General features: G+C 43.6%; 2 protein-coding genes across 5 annotated transcripts in view; one reads left to right on the top strand and one right to left on the bottom strand.

Annotated features, from left to right (window-relative positions):
* CTNNA3 (catenin alpha 3) overlaps positions 1 to 20289 on the bottom strand; it is a 414675-nt gene that overhangs the window by 218797 nt on the left and 175589 nt on the right. The gene's annotated exons all lie outside the window — the stretch shown is intronic.
* LRRTM3 (leucine rich repeat transmembrane neuronal 3) overlaps positions 10452 to 20289 on the top strand; it is a 74114-nt gene continuing 64276 nt past the window's right edge. Inside the window, exons 1-2 of one of the 2 annotated variants that reach the window (XM_041490077.1) lie at positions 10452 to 10717; positions 11089 to 12620. In XM_041490077.1, the coding sequence (XP_041346011.1) occupies positions 10714 to 10717; positions 11089 to 12620 (1536 nt within the window). In that variant the 5' untranslated portion in view covers positions 10452 to 10713. Of the gene's footprint in view, positions 10718 to 11039; positions 12621 to 20289 lie in introns of those variants that run through there. The other variant, XM_041490076.1, reaches the window with a different exon arrangement.

The raw sequence follows: 20289 nt of genomic DNA, 5'->3' as shown, positions 1-20289 counted from the left end.
TATGCAACTAAGCTCCAAGAGGAAAAGGTGCTTTTAAGCCTCTTACCTGCTTAGGAGATAAAGAATGCTGGGCAGAAGGATTTACAGAATACGAAATTACAACATGCCTATCCTAATATTCTTCAAGAAAGAGAAGTAAGAGTGAAAACTCCAATTCTTCTTTTCATGTCAGCTTCCTCTCCCTTACCCTTCAGCACGGTGTCCATCAGCAACTAACAGTTTGCAGATATTTACTGTTTTACACACTTATTGAGCCATTTTGAGTTGGCTTGTCATTTGTTTGTTGTTCTGTCCATTGGCTGAAAGACAGTTTTAGTAAACAGCAGAGTACATTGCCACAGAATCCAAAATAAATACGCAGGAACCCAGAAAATTTTTTTAATTACTTAATTAATTGGGAGTCTGTTGCACTTTTTTTAAATTACCCAAACATGCTGGGGTTTGGTTGTATGGGGGTTTTTTGGTTTTGGGTTTGTTTTTTTTTTTTTTTTTATTAATCACATTTAATTTAAGACAATTATCTTGGGTAGACATGAGAATAGGAGCTAATAGGTCATTTAAATTACATGTTGTTTCTTCAGAGCTCTGTCTACCAGACACCCCAATAGGAAAAGACAAAGAAGGATGGCAAATACAGAATGGAACAGTTAAAACATCCCTGCATGTATTTTCTTTTAAATCATGAAGTTCTAGTCCACCATCACTGGCATGGATGAGTGACCCCTGCCTAAGCAGCAGTTGATTACAGGCTGGTTAACTAAGACTGTCAGCATAATTAACATTCTGATCCTTCTCAGGAGCACCAGGCTACCAAAGCTGGAATATCTACAAGCTGCCACAGCTTGCGTAACTGAAAGAGACTTGACTGAATTACTAAAAGCTAAAAAATCTGAAACTTTTGATGTAAAAAAGAACAAACTTCTTTTTGCAGGAAAATTACAGAAAACAGCATTAGGCTGAAGCCAAGAGAGGAAGTGGCTAAGCATGCCACTGCAGCCACTTGGAATAAATCATTTCTATGCTAGTCACAGTGGGAATGAGCACAATTATATGCTTAACTTTGTTAATGTTTTCCTCTTTCAGTTGCAAATCTGCTCAACTGCCATGTTTAGTTTTCTCTTCAAAATGTTACTAATGCTGTCTAATAACACATAATTCTGTCTCAGACTGGAAATCACAGCCTCACACTGTACTTAAGTCCAAGCAGGAGCCCCAACCGAGGAAAGCTGGAATGCTTTATTCTCTGTGGAGTTTTTCATGCATAAGCAAGTGAAAGGAGAGACTGGAAAATATTTTAGAATATTTCAACATGTCAAATGCAATCATTCTACTCTACCCTCCTGCCCCCTGTATGCCTGTTTAGGCTGAAGAGCAGTAAGACTCGGAAGTACACCAGTAAATGTCTTCTACTAATTCAGGTCTGATCCTAAGAAATACTACATATAACTTTTGCTTCAAGAAGCCAAAAATATGTCCGTTGTAATTTTTATATGGAAAATTAAAGGTAATATTCAGCAAATATTGCAGTCATTTTCAAAATGGTACTCTTGTAACAATTCGAAAGGTTCTGTAAGTGAACAGATATTGGCAAACTTATTAACCACAGATATAAGATAATTCTGCATTTTAAACAGAAGTCTGTATTTCTGTATTTGACAACTACACTGTCCTCACATGGAATTCTGCTATTTGGCCACTCAAGCTCAAAAAAAGGCATCAGAATAAATTATAGCCATAACAATACAGACATAGAATAACCTGTGCTGGAATTCCAAAAAGGAACAGACAGCTTAACTGATGGAAAGTGTATTATGTTTGAATATAATTGGTGTCAGACAAAAAGTCAAGCAAATCATCTGTTATGCTTGATAAGCTTAAAGAATAATGACATGCCACTATTCCTCTCTTGTAAATGAAGATACTGAGACGCCAAAAAATTAGAATAAAAGCTCAGGTTTGGACAAGTTATAATGGTTCCTGATATTATGTGGATGTCATGGGTTTCCTATAATGAAAGCTCTTGCCAGCTGCCTTCCTCCAGCAGTCACAGAGCCACTGCAGCAAACAGATATTCCAGGGCTGACCTGACAGAATAATTAATTCTACAGCCTCAACACATAGTGAGATATGAAGGCAGCTTCATTTGGAGCCCCACAGAGCTAAATGTATGGCAGGGCACAGGTCTGAAACTCCTAAGAAATGTGTGAACATGCATCATCTATGTGTGCTCCATGCCATGCAAACGACAAATACTAATCTCTCAGAGATATAGGCAAAGAGTAGGAGTGTAACAGGAACAGCTACAGGCATGAGGGCAGAGGGAACAGTGGAGAAGGCAAAGCCAGCCCTGAGAGATTTAACTGCATGTACACGTGGAACACTGAAAAGGTCTAAAGTTTGGTGAACATCAAAACTGTGCGAATGGCCACATGGCTGGCACTACCACCACCTCGTCTTCAGTCAAACGTCAGTCAAACGTTGCTGTTCCTGTTCTTACTGTGAAAAATGACTTTTAAAATTTTAAAAAACAAGTGATTGGCGTTTTTCACATTACCAACATGACAGCACATGCTCAGAGCTCAGACCTTTCCCTCTGGCCAGAACTGCATACTGTCAGCATTACTGGTTTTCCCTGGGACCAGGCTGCAGCCCCGTCAGGATTCAGTTATGCAATGCCTCCACACTGATGTCCCAGCCCTTGAAGACTTCTCCTTGAACAAAACTGTTCCATGAGATTTCCACGTAAATCTGGCTGCCCGGGAAGTTCATTCCCTTTGCCATCCCTCACAGCCCGCCCCTGAGGCACATGCAGAACTGTTCTAGCAAGGCACAAGTCAGGAGACTGTTGTGGCTTTGGGTTTTTCAGTGAATCCCGTCCCATCTGTTACCTCAAAAAAACACGCCTTGAGGAGAGGAAGTTGACACCCGAGGGATGAATAGTCCTCAATTCCGATACAAAAGAACTGGCCAATGGTTCTAGCATTCCACTGAAATCTTCCAGGGAGGAAGAAAGGGGCGTTGGGCACGCGCTCAGCTGAGGGGGAACACGGCGGCTGTGCGGGGAGCGGAGCAGTTCGGGTGTTTTTTGGTGCTGGACTTGTCCTGCTGAGGGTCACGGTGCTGCTGCGGAGCTCTCCTTGCTGCCCGTCTGACTGGGGCCTCTGGGCACCCGGCAGCGCCGGGAGACCCTCACCATCTCCAAGGGCGTTCAGGGGAAAACGGGGCCCCACCTCCTCCCTGTCTCCGGAGAGAGCATCTCCCAGCTCCTGACTGGAACCCCGGCGGCTGCCATCGCCAGGATACTCACAGCGCACACATGAGCGCCTGGGGAAAGCAAAGCCCGTGCCTCCTCCTTCTCCCCGGGGCCACCGAACCCCCGGAGGCTCGGGGCTCGAGGGGCTGCCCCCGAGGCCATGAGGGCTGTGCCCCCGAGGCCATGAGGGCTGTGCCCCCGAGGCCATGAGGGACTGCCGCTGAGGCCATGAGGGCTGTGCCCCCGAGGCCATGAGGGCTGTGCCTCCGAGGACATGAGGGCTGTGCCCCCGAGGCCATGAGGGCTGTGCCTCCGAGGCCATTAGGGCTGTGCCCCCAAGGTCATGAGGGGCTGCCCCCGAGGCCATGAGGGGCTGCCTCCGAGGCCATAGGGCTGTGCCCCCGAGGCCATGAGGGGCTGCCCCCGAGGCCATGAGGGTTGTGCCCCCGAGGCCATGAGGGTTGTGCCCCCGAGGCCATGAGGGCTGTGCCTCCGAGGACATGAGGGCGGCACCACCAGGGCCATGAGGGCTGTGCCGCCGAGGCCATGAGGGGGGCACCACCGAGGCCATGAGATGCTGCCCCCGAGGCCATGCACGCGTCGCTCCCTCACACGACACCAACAGTGCCCAAAGCCAAAAGTGCCCAACGGGTGGGAAAAGGCTCTCGCCGGGTTTCTTTGGGTTTATTTTTTTATAGTTTTTATTGTTGCTGTTGGTCTGTCTTGTTACATATATGTGTGTGTGTGTATATATTCTAGTAGGGGACTGTTATCCCTTTTTCCCATACTTTTGCCTGAAAGCGCCATAATTTTCAAAGGGAGGGGTCATTTTTCCATTCCAGGAAGGTTTCCACCTTCCTTGACAGATATTTGCCTTTTAAACGAAGACAGACAAATCGTTCTTCCCAGACAAGCACACTTCATGGTGATAGCTCAGGATCTCCCAATAGTCCGGCCACCCAAACCCTGGCAGTGCTGTCTGGACAATCAGACAATAGGCGTTCTTCCAGCAATGGCATCCCGGCACATGGAAGAGTAGGAAGCATTTGCAACAAGCCTGGGTTTATTTTAACCTGATGTCTCTGGCACCTTCACACAGACTGCAGGCACGATCACAAGCAGAGGCTACCAACACAGCCTTGCATATCACCCCTACACATCTCCAGGGCACTTATGGTGGGGATCATTCATGCTCTGCAGGTTGAAGCACTATGTGGAAGATATAATTAATTTTTACGTCCATGATGATCATTCATCCTCCAGCACTTTCTGCTGCTTCTACTCATATTAACTTTTCAGGAAGATGCTGTAGGACAAGCCTGAATGGAACAACACTAAATCCACTGAAACAGAAGTGGTTGTATTAATTGCAGAGAGTAAGTGAAATGATAGCTTTGCATCTCACGTCGTGTCTCTGGAGGATGAGACAAGCACAGGCTGCTTGCCCTTGCCATGAAAATTAATCCACAAACACCAGAGGTTTATGTCCAAAAAGGAGACAGAGGAGTCCTGTAACTTTATTCAAATACAGGGAGAGGCCATGAGGCCCTGGTGTCTCTCCAAAATTTGGAAGGACACAGCCTCCATTTTATCCTCATTTCTGGGCCGCATGTCCATCTCTCTTCCCCATTGCCTGAGGTACTTCAGAGGACTTCCTGAAATGTCTGATACCTGAGACCCCCTTATAATGTATAACCCCCCTTTTTGTTTTCCTTGTGTCAATCAGTGGAATTCATATGGAATTTACGGTTCTTCCCACTGTTTCTTTCATCTCTCAGTATCCAGTTTTATTTATCAGCAGACCTACAGTTTGTCTGTGAAGACAAGTCTCATTCCATTCATCCATCAGTGGAATCCTTCCCATTGTTTCTTTTATCTCTCACTGCTAGTTTTATCTACCAGCAGACCCACAGTTTGTTTGTAAAGACAAGTCCCTCATTCCTTTCACCCTCAAACAGCGTCAAAATCACAGGACAAAAAGCCAGCCTGGGAACAGTGTCCAGTGTCTCATTAAGGCTAAAGGACTTTTGACTGGTCACAGCATGGATGCTGTGAACAAAGGCAGAGGCCCCTGTGACCTGTCCACAATGGTAATACTTAACCAGAAGTGTCCAGCTGGAAAAGCTTCCTTATCCAACAGCGTGTAACTGTGCATGAGGGAAGCAATAGCCCGAGTGGCCCTGTGCCAAGGCCCAGAGGGACCTGCTGGGCACACACACTGACAGATGTATCCCTGGTGTCCTCTGCCAGCCGTCCCGCATTACAGGGCACACTGACCCCCAGAGTGGAGCATGACTCCTACACTCTTCAGCTTCTTGGTGTGTGTAGCACAGGATCCTTTCACCCTCACAGAGGTGGGGGAGGCCTTGCAAAACAATACTTCTTAGCAGAAGGGCAAGAGAGTATTTTAATTTATCCATCGCCCTCACCTACCACTGACCACCACTGTCCTGTAGGGCATTGTAGTTCAACTCCTGGGATAAGATCCTCTCTAGTCTCAATCCTCTTTCCCTATTTTTTCAGAACATTTTCTGTTGCCTCAATTTCCCTCACCCACATGTTCCTTGAACCTGGCTTTCTCACACTTCCCTCTCCTTATGTCTGCCTTCAGCCAGCGTTGCATCCTGAGTTTCCCTGTGCTGTCCCACGCTCTGATATTTACCCTGGGAGTTACACGCCCCCAGCTCTAATCTGATGCTCGTGGAACAGCAGATTCATTTAATCACCGGCTCCAAAATTGCAGACACATTTTATTAGACTTATCTCTCCTAACGATACAGTGATAGCACACCACAGTACCATTTAGAGCAAGCTACTACTGCTAACCCAGCTGACTCCTGGCTCCTTTATAGGGGAATAAAGCCAAGGGAATGACACACGGTGTCACTTCATCAACCCAAAAAGAACACAGCGCGGCACTTGCTAACTACAGGTCCCCAAAGGGATGTGTGATTCACACATAAAGGCACTCCCAGACCCAAGAGCTCTGTCTGTCAGCAGAAAAAAGCTGTGTTTTGGTCTAGTCTGAATTCCAAAGTTTGTGCGCTATGAACATAATGCCCTGTGTCTAGAAAAGCTCAGACTGCATTCCTGAATGTACTTCTCATGGAAGCAACAGAAACCTTTCAATTTTTTTTCTCTTTTTCTTCTCTGTAACATCATCATTAAATGAATTTAAAGAGTAAGCATGGAATATCCTGACAAAGGCTAAGGTGAACCATGTGACAGAACAGGGGAAGGCTTTTGATTGATTTGCATGGAATCCCACTAGCACCTGGTTTCTTACACTCTGGGAAGTTTACATCACTTCCCTCCCCCTCACTTCCCTCAGTAGAACTCAGGTGTTTTACTGACGCCTGATAATTCTGTCACCCGCTCCCCCCCTTTTCAAATGTACTTAGCAAACAGATGCACCTGGCTATTACAGGTGCCTTCTCATAATCCTAAAAAATGCACGATTTGCTGATTCCCCTTTTCTCTGTGCAAAGTTTCAATTCCAAACCAGCTCTGTTCAGAGGAACAGACTTTCACAGTGAATGCCACCTTTTCTTTCACAATTTACTATTTTGGCTGCAGTTCACACTAAGCTTTCCATAGGGAAGCTGCATCTAGGTACAAAGAATTCAGCCAGAATGAATGGAAAAAGAAAACACACTACAATTTAACCACGTAAGAAAACCCAAAACCTTAAATTGAAGCAAATTAGCGCAAAATCAGGCAGCAGTGAAATGAATCTAGAACAATACCCAGATAAAAAACCTACTGAAAGTTTAGCACCAGGAGAAAAATCTGGACTATCACTACCTTAGCATAGTGCATAATTTCCAAACAACTTTGAACTTCTCTGTTGTGTAGACAAAGAAAACTACGTGTTCATCACAGGCTCTGCCCAACACATCTCTTTTCATCTGGATAGATGTTAAGACATATCTAATAACACATTTGCCACTGTATTTCCTGATCTATGCCATTTTTCCCTCAAAAAAGCCCAGGAAAAAAATTAGAGTGGTCACATAAAACTCAAAACTTACAAGCATCCCAGGTTCTGTGGTATCTCAGTTTATGGTTAGGGCTGAAGCCCCAAAACACAGACTTGAACTTTGTGTGTTCAAGACTACACAAATAAATAAAATATTTTTCTTAAGAGGTTTTTCTTTGCAGAATAGGCTAAAATACTTTCTCTCAGGCAGATGGAATAATGTTGCTCCTGAGCGCTAATCTTCAGTCAGCATGAAGTCACTCGGCCTCAGTCACTTGCATCTTCTGGCTCCTGCTCCTGCCTGGGAACCGCTGCTCCAGGACTGGAGAGGAGGCAGGGCTGCCTGGCAGTGAGCAGAGGTGAGCCTACAGCAACTGTCCTGCAGAATGGATGCACAGGAACTGACACAGAGCACAAGCTGCAATCACAGCAGGCAGCAGCAAACTCCTGGGTTTGGGCACTCAGGAGTTATGGGATTGGCTCTAATGGAAGCTCTCCACAGCTTCCCCATAAGAAAAGCCATCCACTTGGGCCTCCAGGTCTCGTTTCCCACTTCCATGAGTTGAATGGTTGCCCCATGGCGGGGGGGGACACTGATAGACAAGGTGTATCTTCTTATGTAAAACACAGCTTTCACTTAATTCTCTGTTTGTCATAGTTTATATGGCTAGATTGGCCTAAAATTTTATAAGAAATGTTTCATACTGGGATTTGTTTCATACTGGGAGCTTTGTTTCCACTATTGGAGAAGAACTCATTCTGCTGTATAAAGATACAGAAATGTAATTTTAAAAAACTCTGGCACTTTTCCTGCTTGTGTAATTCAAAAAGGATCTCAGTAAAGAAAATTCAATTTGGCAATCCATTAACATAGATTTGATGCTCTCTCTGTTCATATCTTGATGTCTCACCCCTTTCAGAAAAATGAAAATAACTCTTGGTAAAGAGTGGCTGTTCCCTCTTATTAGTCCAGTATATTGGCAATTATTAAAACCCTAAGAAAGTTGCTGAAGCTCTGCTGACTCATGGTGGTCAAGAACTTATTTGTTAACTCCATAACCAAGGTGGAGGAGGGAGAGAAACAAAAAAAGAAAAAGCCAGAGAACAGGCAAAGTTTGGGAAGAGGGCTGAGTGCCAGATGTACACCAAGTTGCACCAATTCTTCAGGAGAAAGGATCTGGATGTTATTGGAAATTTTACATGCTGTGTTTGAACCAGGTGAAGAGAGAGACCTAATTTTAGGCCATTTAAGTTTAGGAACCTAAAAGAGTCATTTCAATAAAGAGTTTACCTCTCACAGACATCTACTGTCAACAGAGGAAGAGCAGCAGTTCCGAAAGACAAATTGACTTACCAAAGGTCTGAACTGTCTTCTTCCTGCTCCATCAAGAACAGAGACTCCCCAAGGCAGTGATGGAAAGCCTATACCAGGACACCAGACTGGCACATGACACTGCTGCCAGCAGAAGAGCTCAGTCCCCACTGCACTCTGCAGTTTGTCACTGCTGCTCGACCCTACAGAGCAGACTGCAGAGCCCCAAACAAGCTGCAGCAGAGCACGGAGATGGTGACACTGACAGAGATTAATGGAGCAATTAACCCTTTCCCTCTCCACCAATCTGCCCCAAAGAGAAGAATTCTCACAGAATGTGCCATGACGCAGGAATGTATTTCTGACATGGAAGATGTTAGTAGGTGTTAGCCAGGAATGACTGCACTCCTCATTTGGGAGCTCTGGTTTGGTGCATTAATACTTGTGGGATTACTGTAAATCTGAGGTCATTCACAGCCTAAGTACTAGCAAAGGTGGCATTTTAATGCCTGGAAAATTCTAGGTTTCACCTCATTTTAAGTTATTCTATTCTCACAGCAGTGAATAATTAGGGAAAAACCAGAGCACATTATTCCAAGGGTAAGGATTCTCCCCCAGAAAGGCAAAGCAGTTCTCAGCACTGTCTGGCTGCGTTTGAGGACTGCACTCTGCACTCCTCTTCCAAGGAGCAGTACAATTCTTTCCAGCCCCCTGCCCATTCTTGCACGAAAAAGATCCAGGATTTTCCACTTGCCCACCATCATCTGTGACCAAATATTTCTCAGTGAAGGAAGGCTGTCAGCATGGTGGATTTGCTGTAGCACCATCTTAGCCTTGCTCTGCCCAGATGAGAGCATGTGTTCTTTCCCCACAGCACGCAGGAAAGAAGGGAAAACTAAGGAAAGACAAGGTGGCTCTCTTGGTGGTATCTGACAACTGTAGAGCATAATACATATAAAAAGCTCGGCATTACTGTACCTTCACATAACATCCTGTCCATGTCCTGAACAACAGTAAAAACAATTCACCTCATTAAGGTACCACACGAAGCTGAGTAGTCGCTACGTGGTAAAGGTTCTGGAAGCCTGTGGTTGAAGTGTTAGTGTTGTGGAACAAAGTGACAGCAAGTTGGGAAATAAATGAGCACAGCACTCTCTTCTAACCTCCTGGCACTGAGCCTTTTAACAGAGAAGAGAAAAGCAAAAATGGAAAACGTCAGCCCCAAAACATTTTTCACATTGTAAAAAATAGAGTCCACTCTAAAGCACTTGATAAGAGACACACTGAGGGGTCTGATACTTCACTGAAAAATAGTGAGTGGGTGCAAAAAGGTTATATGAACACATCTAATGCAATAAGAAAAAAAATCCTTCCAACCAAAAATTTGTATCTATATCCTACAAACGTCACGTCAGCCCTGAAGACCACAGCCTCAGCAGCTGCCGCTGAGCTCTTAAGCTCAGGGATGCAGGGCAGCTCTCACAAGCACGCAGAGAGGGTCGGGGCAGTCCGGCACCCCTCGGCAGCGCACACGGAGCTGCCCGCTGCACAGCGAGCAGCGCCCGCTCTCCCGGGAGAGCTCGCTCATTTGCAAGGGAAGGCAGGCACTGCACATGCCCGCGGTGCTGCTGCCGCTGGGGGCAGCTTTACATAAGGCTGCGCCCGGCGCCAGCCCGCCACAGTCGGCCGGAGCTCTCGGCATGCGAGCGCGGCAGCGCCGGAGCCGCGTCCCGGGCCGGGCTCCCCGCAGCTGGCGCGCCCGGCCGGCAGCGAGCCGCGGGCCCATGGCGGACGGGGGCGGCTGCGCCCGGAGCTGAGCGCCGCGGGCAGCGCCGACCAACATGCTCGCCTATAAAGCAACCTTCTAAAAGCCAGGTTCCTAACTAGAAAGATGCAAAACCGTAATATCCATGAAGATCCTATTACCTAGGAAGAATTTGACATTTTGCTGCGAATGCTTTGTTGGGATTGATTTATTCTTGGAGTGTTCTGCACGGCTGGCAAAGAATAATGCTCCAAAATCGGTCCATCTCCCAAGGGGTCCAATTTTTCTTCCTGGGTGTCAGCGAGCCCTGACTCACTACAGTGCAGCTGACAGGGGCTGCCATGCTTGTGGCACACTAAGCAAAAAACAAAAGACCTAAGGACGACCTTTGAACAACACAAAGGATGGGTATGTTTTTCATGTTACCTTTTTAATTTATAGTTCATAGTTACTGCATAGCCTGTGCTTTAATTGCTCCATAAACTTACCTTGATGTGATTTGTTATTATACTTAAATGGCTTAGGGATTACACCTTTTACCCAACTATTTGTCAGTACTTATATCGAGGTATTCTTAAACCAAGAAATTTAAAACAAAAAAAAAAAAACCAGAATAAAAAAAAAAAAAAAAAAAAAAAAAAACAACAAACCCAGTGTGAAAAGTAGTCAAGTCAAGCTAGGGCTTTTTAAATGATTGCTGAAGTAAAAGATTTTAGCATGATTGAAAAAAATGATTGATGTGTGGGGGGATAACTTTTCTAAGTTGTTTTTATTTCCAGGTTTCAATGTAATTAGGCTACTGAGCGGATCAGCTGTAGCTCTGGTAATAGCCCCTACTGTATTACTGACAATGCTTTCTTCTGCTGAACGAGGATGCCCTAAGGGCTGTAGGTGTGAAGGCAAAATGGTATATTGTGAATCTCAGAAATTGCAGGAGATTCCCTCAAGTATATCTGCTGGTTGTTTAGGTTTGTCCCTTCGATATAACAGCCTCCAAAAACTAAAATACAATCAATTTAAAGGTCTTAATCAACTCACCTGGCTCTATTTAGACCATAACCACATCAGCAATATTGACGAAAATGCTTTCAGTGGAATACGCAGACTAAAAGAGTTGATCTTGAGTTCCAACAGAATCTCCTATTTTCTTAATAATACCTTCAGACCTGTGACAAATCTCCGGAATTTGGATCTGTCATACAATCAGCTGCAGTCTCTGGGATCTGAACAGTTCAGGGGCTTAAGGAAGCTGCTGAGTTTACATTTGCGATCCAATTCCCTGAGAACCATCCCTGTTCGAATATTTCAAGATTGTAGGAACCTTGAACTGTTGGACCTGGGTTATAATCGCATCCGGAGTTTAGCAAGGAATGTCTTTGCAGGTATGATCAGACTGAAAGAGCTTCATCTGGAGCACAATCAATTTTCTAAGCTCAACCTGGCACTTTTTCCAAGGCTAGTCAGCCTTCAAAACCTTTATTTACAGTGGAATAAAATCAGTGTGATAGGACAAACTATGTCTTGGACCTGGAGCTCATTACAAAGACTTGATTTATCTGGCAATGAAATAGAAGCTTTCAGTGGACCTAGTGTTTTTCAGTGTGTGCCCAATTTACAGCGCCTCAACCTGGATTCAAACAAGCTCACATTTATTGGTCAAGAAATTTTGGATTCTTGGATATCTCTCAATGACATCAGCCTTGCCGGGAATATATGGGAATGCAGCAGGAACATTTGCTCTCTTGTAAACTGGCTTAAAAGTTTTAAAGGGCTGAGGGAAAATACAATTATTTGTGCCAGCCCCAAAGAGCTGCAAGGGGTGAATGTTATCGATGCAGTGAAAAACTACAGCATCTGTGGCAAGAGTACCACAGAAAGGTTTGAACTAGCACGAGCTCTCCCAAAGCCAACGTTTAAACCAAAACTCACCAGGCCTAAACATGACAGCAAGCCCCCTCTGCCCCCAACTATGGGAGCCACCGAAGCCAGCTCTGAGCCGGAGCACGACACAGAACACATCTCCGTCCATAAAATCATAGCAGGCACCGTGGCTCTCTTCCTGTCGGTGCTGGTGATCCTGCTGGTGATCTATGTGTCATGGAAGCGGTACCCTGCCAGCATGAAGCAGCTGCAGCAGCGCTCTCTCATGCGAAGGCACAGGAAAAAGAAAAGACAGTCGCTGAAACAAATGACTCCAAGCACACAGGAATTTTATGTAGATTACAAACCTACCAACACTGAGACCAGTGAGATGCTGCTGAATGGAACGGGACCCTGCACGTATAACAAATCAGGCTCCAGGGAATGCGAGGTATGAACCATTGTGATAAAAGAGCTTTTAAAAGCTGGGAAATAGTGGTGCTTTATTGAACTCTAGGGACTATAAAGGGAACGTTTTTCTCACTTTTCTGGCACAGCTCTTCCATGTCCCTTTTTTGTACATTCATAATACTGGTCATTTTACTCTCATACATAGTCGACTCATTGAAATTTAAATACCTCAATCAATGTGAAGCCTGAGCTCTGGTTTAATACAATACCTATTGTACAAACCCTCTACTGATCTCATTAAAGTCTCTCTTGTCTTTACATAGAAAACTTCTTTCATAAGTAATCCACTGCACCTGCACCAACTGTGCCTCTGTTTGGGGAGAAAAATGACAACAATCCCAAAAAAATCAAACTCAGGGTATCCCCCTCTGCCTCCCCAAACCCAGTCCTTGCTCTAAAGCTCACTTTTTGAGCCCAGAAAGAAGTAAAGATCCAGGTATGTAGTATCTTACGAATTCTGAGTTGTCTGAGGATAGAGATGGTGCAGGAACAGCTCTGAAAAAATGCCTGATTGCTGCCAACACAAGAGAGACTAAAAAGCATCCTTAAGTATCACATCAGAGGCAAAGCAGAGGGAAACCTAGGCTTAATAAGAAATTAAAAATAAAAAGGTACAGTGGTATTTGCTGTGCTGCATTATAGCACAGTGTTTCTAGGGCCGATAGCTAGCAATTGAAACCTGTTTATGTGACTTCATACAAAAGGTGCCAGTGTTTATCCCTACATTCAGTTGCCTTTCAGAAAATAGTCAAAAGGCATTCATTAGATGAGGAGCAGAAATTCCTTATTGATGCAATTAGAGGAACTCAAATGTGCAGCAGCAAAAGCAAGACCACTTCCTGCACACATTTGTTTCAGTTCTCATTAGGAATTCTCTTTTCAGGACTGTCAAAGGCATTTATGTAGCTGAGGAAACCATTAAAATCCATCATTTTCTTCTGTTTCTGTTTATTGGCTGGGCTAGGCATGCTAAAGTTGTGTGTTATATTTTACACAGTGTCCCTCTAATAACTAAATAAAGCTTCATCACTTAAAATGCCAAACACTGTGCATTTTAGACATACTACAGCTGCAAAGGTCTTTCAGAGAAAACTGGTTACTCACTGATGTAGGAGGAGTACACCCAAAAATCCTCTACACAAATCAGTGACAAATCATTTTCCTCTCTTACCAAAGCCCTAATGACATTACAGAATTCACAGATACTTGGTTCTAATGTCTAATCATACACCAGTGGTTCTCGGCAAAATACAGATTTGCACCCCAGCTATTCCCTGCCTTCCTTCTCCCAAAATCATGTATTTTGTTGGCTGCAGAAGAATGTAATATCCCCCATATTTGCAAATAAATCATACCTCTTCTTTTGATTATCAGGAAGGGAGGGTATGAAATAATAAAGCAGCACCTTTATAGAAGTCAGTAATTTAATTATCTCCATTTTGCAAGTTGATTTGGCTTTGTAAACTGCACATCTTCAATCACTTGGGAAGGAATATTTCTACAAGGCAGTTTCACTGCAGCAGATTAGAAAAAGCAAAACCTTAACAGAAGGTTCTCCTGAATTGTTACTGAAAAAACCCAGTCATAGTCAGTCACCTTGAAACATGCTCAGTACAATGAAAACAAAGCTAGAAACATCTCTTAAAAGAACTAATACACTTGAAACTGTTTGGGCTGGGTTTTTTTCACGGAATGAAACCATTCTCATTTTCAAGGACTGTATTGAGGAAATAGCTGAGGGTGGAAGCTGGAGCTGTACTGAGCCCGGCAAGAGAGACCCCATTTCCCTGAGTACCAGGACCCCACACCATTAACAGTGCAAGTGCTTGAGACACTTCAGCAGCACAGCAGAGCTGCTCCTCAGCTGCACCTTGGAAGTTGCTATTAAAAAGTCAATACACATTTAATTATCCTAGCTACTATAGGATTCAGTTTTCTACCAGCATGTCTTGGTTATCTCTGTACTGAAGCATTAGAGTTTGCTATAAACTTCATGTTAAGAACTATCCCTGTACTTCAGAGGCTTTCATCTCTGCAGTGGTGACTAACATTAGGTACAGCCAAACACAAGAGATTTGCCCCAAAACATATGTTCATACATACGTACACACACACGTGTGTGTGTACAAATATAAATACACATAAAAATAAAATTAAATTTTTATGTTTTGTTTTAGGACTGCTAACTGCAACCAGAAAATAATTTCATAGTATTACTTAAGAATTTTTGTTATTCAAAAATATTCAATACAGCTTCTAAAACCTCTTAATGGACTGTGATTGTGAGAGATGTCTATAACTGAGTTGGACTTACTATGCTTTGTGTTTCTTTAATGCCTTGTTCTAAACATGACTCAGAAAGAACCAATCCACAACCTCCTTCAGAAAATGACACCTGTAAAACCATCACTAGCTCCCTTTGAATAATCAATTATAGGCATGAAAAAGAAAATTAAGCCAGTCTGCCATTAATCATGGATGGATAACAAAAATGCAGCAAAAATCCAGCACCTGTATTCATGCACAGACGTGCTCAGATGAACCAATTCACTCACAGCCTGAGAACTCCAGCTGCAGGTATCTCCAAACACGTGTGGGCCAGTGTGTAACTGCTGCCCCTGTCTTTGACACTGCAGCCACTGGCTGACCACGCACAAAGCACACCCAGTGTAACTCTCTGAACCTTGTGCACAACCCAAGTCCTGTGAGCCAAGGTTTTAAATCCCACTCTAGTGCCTATGGCTTAGAAAACATTTTGAACCAGCTCCACAGCCCCTTAAAACACATTATGAACTCCATGTTTTCATGTGGGCAAAACCCACATGAACTCAGCTAAACTGAGCCTCACCACTGTCAAATGAAACACTCCAGAAGTGACTTGGTTTGGGTGGCAAGGCCACCGGAGTCACAAATTCTAATAATCTTATGGGAATGACTTGGTCTTAGCTGAACAACTTACAGTTCCCATGAAAGGCTGCCCCTCTCCTGAATACAAATGAAGTGCTGAAGCCTCAAAGGTTCCAGCTAAGAAATTTCTCCTTTGCCCCTCTCCAGTATCTAAAATCTTGATCCCATTTTGTTTTGGTTTTTGGATAGTTTGGCGCCAGTCTCTGCCAAAACTGTTAAAACCTCACTGGGGTGATGCCAAGCAGTCCTTAGAGGGTGTCTGAGTAAGAGCCACAGCAACTACCATGGCGCTCACAAACCTGTGAGCCTTCACACAAGCCCTTTAGGCACTAAGTTGAGGAATAAGATGTGACCCAATGCCTCCAATGACTTGGCTCCTCTTTAATGGAGCTGATACCACCAACATATTCCAATTTTAGGAGAGCAGCAATGGGTCTTGAAGATGTTTGTGGTTTTTTTTTCCTGTATGTTTTTGGGATTTGTAGTCATTTACTATTCCTTTTCCTGGGATAGGTATGGTGCTCTGGGGCTATCACTGAAGACCAGGGCTTTTCAAGCTGCAGACAAAGTGCAGGATTCTTCCATGCCCACTGTCATGTTCATTGGGTTGGCATCTATATGTATTTAGACAATGTTGAGACAAATGTTAGATGGAATCACCAGATTGCTTTATTTTATTGTAGCACCCCAAAAATGTTAAGGGCAGTCAGGACTTGGTCTGTGAGACGCAGAGAGACCATGGCAAACAGACATGAGAGATTTGAGGTGATTTTCTGGATCATGCAGAGGCTGAGGACTGGGAGTGTAACCCAGCCCTTGCACCCAGATCTCCTTGTCAGGGGATTGCTTGGCCTCTCAGAGACCCAGCTCATGGAATATTCAAGAGCCATTTCAGAGTAACACACCACACGGAATGCAAATCTTTGGGAAAATAACTAATGTGCTAAGCAAATTTGAGGAGACTGGTAATGTTCATTCACTATGTTGAGATCACCTGCAGCAACTGCAGAGAAAGAGAATAATAATGAGAACAAGTGGCTTGAGTATAATGACTGCAACCTTCTCTGCTGGCTGGTTTTCATGACTCACTATCTGCACCTCCAGAGTCATCCCAGCTGAAGGTTTGACAAAGCTTTCTTTTCTTATGACTATAAAATGGTGAACCTTGATATAAAATTGAATTGCAAAATGAACATAAATGCACAATATGCCTGCAAATACAATTAGAAATTTTCAGTTTGCTGCAAGCAAATGGTCTTTGCTGTCAGCCCTCAATGCTAGATAAATATTCCATGGATGAATTTCTGTGGAACAATAGTGACATCCAGTGGGTAGGGAGCTTAATCACAGGTATCTCCTGCATAAATCAATTCCCACAGAGATGTGTTTTCCTCTTCCCCTTGCATCCTTCTGTATCACACAGGAGAAGCATCACACCCTTGCAGCATAGTGAGTGCTCAACTGGATCTGTGTACAGCAGCCACAACCTGCATGTGGTGAATACACGGAGAAAATAAGAGCAGATGAAAGCTGGCAGGAAATGGTCTATCCAGTGTGGAAGTCACTACTGCCAGAAAAGGGCAAGGAGTATACAAGGAGCTCTAACAAGTTTGGCTACTGGTTTAAAACTTATTATTCAGAAAGCACCACTTTAATAGACTAGAAAATAAACTCAGGCCACAAACAACTCATTCAACCTCCTAACAACAGAAAACTAAAAAAAGATTTTTTTTGGTTTATAATAATGAGAGAAAGATATTATTAGACATTAAAAGAAGGGCAATTCAATACCTGAGAACAAGCCAAAATAAGAACTTCCTCTCAAAAACACACAACATCCAAAGAGACAAGAAGCAAATGATGCAAGATCAAATTCACAAACAATAGCAAAGTCATACGGTGGCAAATATGCCATGAATATGCAGCATATTTGCTTGGGCAAAACCTCTGCAACATTTTGCTGTAACTACACTAGGTCTCAGTAACTCTGTGCCAACGTTCCTCCTATGACCCTAAACCACAGTGAGGGAGAATAGACAGTGAAGTCAGGATTACAGCTCTGGTGACAAGATTCAGATTTCACTGCCCCTAAGAAGGTGCCCAAGAACTCGTTTCCCTCCAGACTGGAGGAAATACAGCTGTAATTCCAACTTTTGATGGCTTCAGGTGCACTGGGAGGTCACCTATCAGTCCATGCTCCAGTGCTTTGCTTTTCATTCCCAGCAAGGCTTTTGAGAGTGGGTATCATCATAGTGGGACAAAATTTTTGATTGTGGTGTGATTCTCAGGGTTACAGCCAAACTCTCCCCTGGCACCACCACCAACAGAACACAGCAGGGCACACAAGCAGTAAAATGTGACAGAGCTCAACAGCTAGGAACACATCACCAAGGAGGTCATAATAGAATAAAAAGGGTTTTATCCAAGACCCTCTGGGACAACTAGCTGTGAGCTGATGGCCAACATTTTACCTACCAGAGAACCTGCAAATCTCATTTGGAATGAGCACAAACATCATAAAAGCAAGAATGACAAAAGATTTGTAAGTAAGCACTATCTTTTTATTCAACCAATCCATCCCAGAAATCACATCTCCCTGCAAGTCTTGTTTTGCTCACACTGTTATACTATAATGACCACAGCACAGGCATTCTAATGTAAGAATAAGCACTGTTTACTGAGAAGGGGCAAAAGGCTAGTTAATTCCTATTTATTAACTTCTTCCTAAAGAGCTTAATGACCTACTGATGTTATTACAGGAAATATTAGATATTCGTGTGAAAACTCACAAGTTTAAGATTCTTCATCACTAAAATCAACCAAACTCTTTAACAAAACAAAATATTTCATTCTTCACTTACTGTTTGTTAATATTGCTCACAAACTCTTTTGTTTGCCAAAAAGCAACTGAATGACTGGAGACGTAATCTGGAAAAAAAGTCCTCCAAAAACCCCTCACATGTCCTCTTAACCACTAAAGCCATTCCCTTCCCGTGTTCATGACCAACACACTGCCCATCCATCACAGTTTACACTCCTGCCTGAAGGCTGAATTTTCCATCACCAGCATTGACACCATGTATGACTTCATAATTACACTGTAACCTTGCTAATTTTCCCAGCATTCTGTGACAGCCAAAGTCTACTAATATATCACAGGGACACATGACAAACAAAATATCTTAATTACTCACCCACTTACCCCTCAAACCAGGACAGAAATTCATTTCAAGGTCCAGTGCTTCCCTACATCTGTGAGAGGAAATCACCTGCTCAGTTCTGTGTGCACATCTGCTTCCTCCCCAAACTAACAAACCCACTACCTAGCCAGGTCAGTCTCTCAGGACCCTAATTCCTTAATGCCAGAAGAAAGCAAACCTACTGCAGTGACAGTGGCAGCAGTCTGCAGAAGCTGGCACCATGAACTCAGCCTTTATGAGTTATTCTCACTGAAACCCAGCAGTGCCCCCCATACTTGCCAGGGCTTATACTGGCACTCTATCCCTAGCGTGGTGTACTAATAAGAAAACACTGCATTTTCATGGGCACCTCTGTTCATGTCCATAATTATACTGAGATGGAAAACAGAAAAAAACTCGGGGAAAGGACTGCATGTGGCTTACAGCACTAGTAAAAAGTCAGGAAGGGTCACTCAGCTTTTCCAGAACTTAACTGGAAGTAAAAGATACAAAATAGATAGATAGATAGATAGATAGATAGATAGATAAAAATGAAATGTCAAATAAAATAAACATTTCTGCATCTCTTGGAAGTATTTTAAACTTTTTTTTTTTTTAAGTTGCTGCTGTCAGGTTCTGGGCATCTTTAGACATCAAACAAAAAACTTTTCTTTCATACCTTACTAAATGAAAGAAAGAAAATGTCTTCCTATGATGTGAGACATTCTTTCCAAAGCTGTGGGACTGAGCTGGTATTGGAAAAAATCTAAACATATTCATCTTACTGTTGTTGTTTCCTATGTGATTATTTCCAACAGCTGTAGAAATGGTAATATACTGCTAACAGGTGACATAGACATTATTCTATCTGAGCACATCCTCCTGGTGTTTCTTTTGATTTTCATGGCAAATCCTAGGTTGTGCTGTTGGCTCTTACACGTGCCCTTTATGGTCAGGAACAACTTACTGAAGGTTTGAATGCCAGTTCTTTACCTACAGCAGTGTATACCGCAGTCATGTAGAATTCATGGTTCTGATTTTTTGGGCATTCTTATTTCCCAGTTCCCTAAAGGCTGCAAAACTCACAAACAGACTCCAAACTAATGCAATGAGATTATCATCTGCTCCTGGTTCAGCTCTGAGTCAGGGGAGAAAAGGTGCCCCCAACCCCAAGGTACAAGGCAGGATCCCCAGTGAAAGCTGGACATCCCAGGTGCCCTGCGCTGCCCTCGGGATCACCAGCAGCTGTGGGTGGAGGAGCTGGGAACACTGAACACCTAGGGGAGATAACAAGCAATAGTAATACATTAGTAATACAAATCCACTGAAAACACAACCATCAGAAATGGATTCCTTGTTCCAAAAATACAGACTTCATTATGTATGTTCTAGCATACACACTGTCTTGTTTGATTTCATTTGTTCAAATGCATTATTTAGCATTGCAGAAGCATCTGTTTGGCCTGTGGTGAGTTGTGCAAAAGCTGCAGGTGATAAAAGCAGAGAAAGGGAACACAGTTTACAAAAAGCAGACTGGAGTCAAACAGAAAAACACTTCAGACT

Source organism: Pyrgilauda ruficollis, unplaced genomic scaffold (assembly GCF_017590135.1).
Source record: "Pyrgilauda ruficollis isolate IOZ18807 unplaced genomic scaffold, ASM1759013v1 scaffold98, whole genome shotgun sequence".
Taxonomy (NCBI): Eukaryota; Metazoa; Chordata; class Aves; order Passeriformes; family Passeridae; genus Pyrgilauda; species Pyrgilauda ruficollis.
This window is presented reverse-complemented; position numbering and strand designations above follow the sequence as displayed.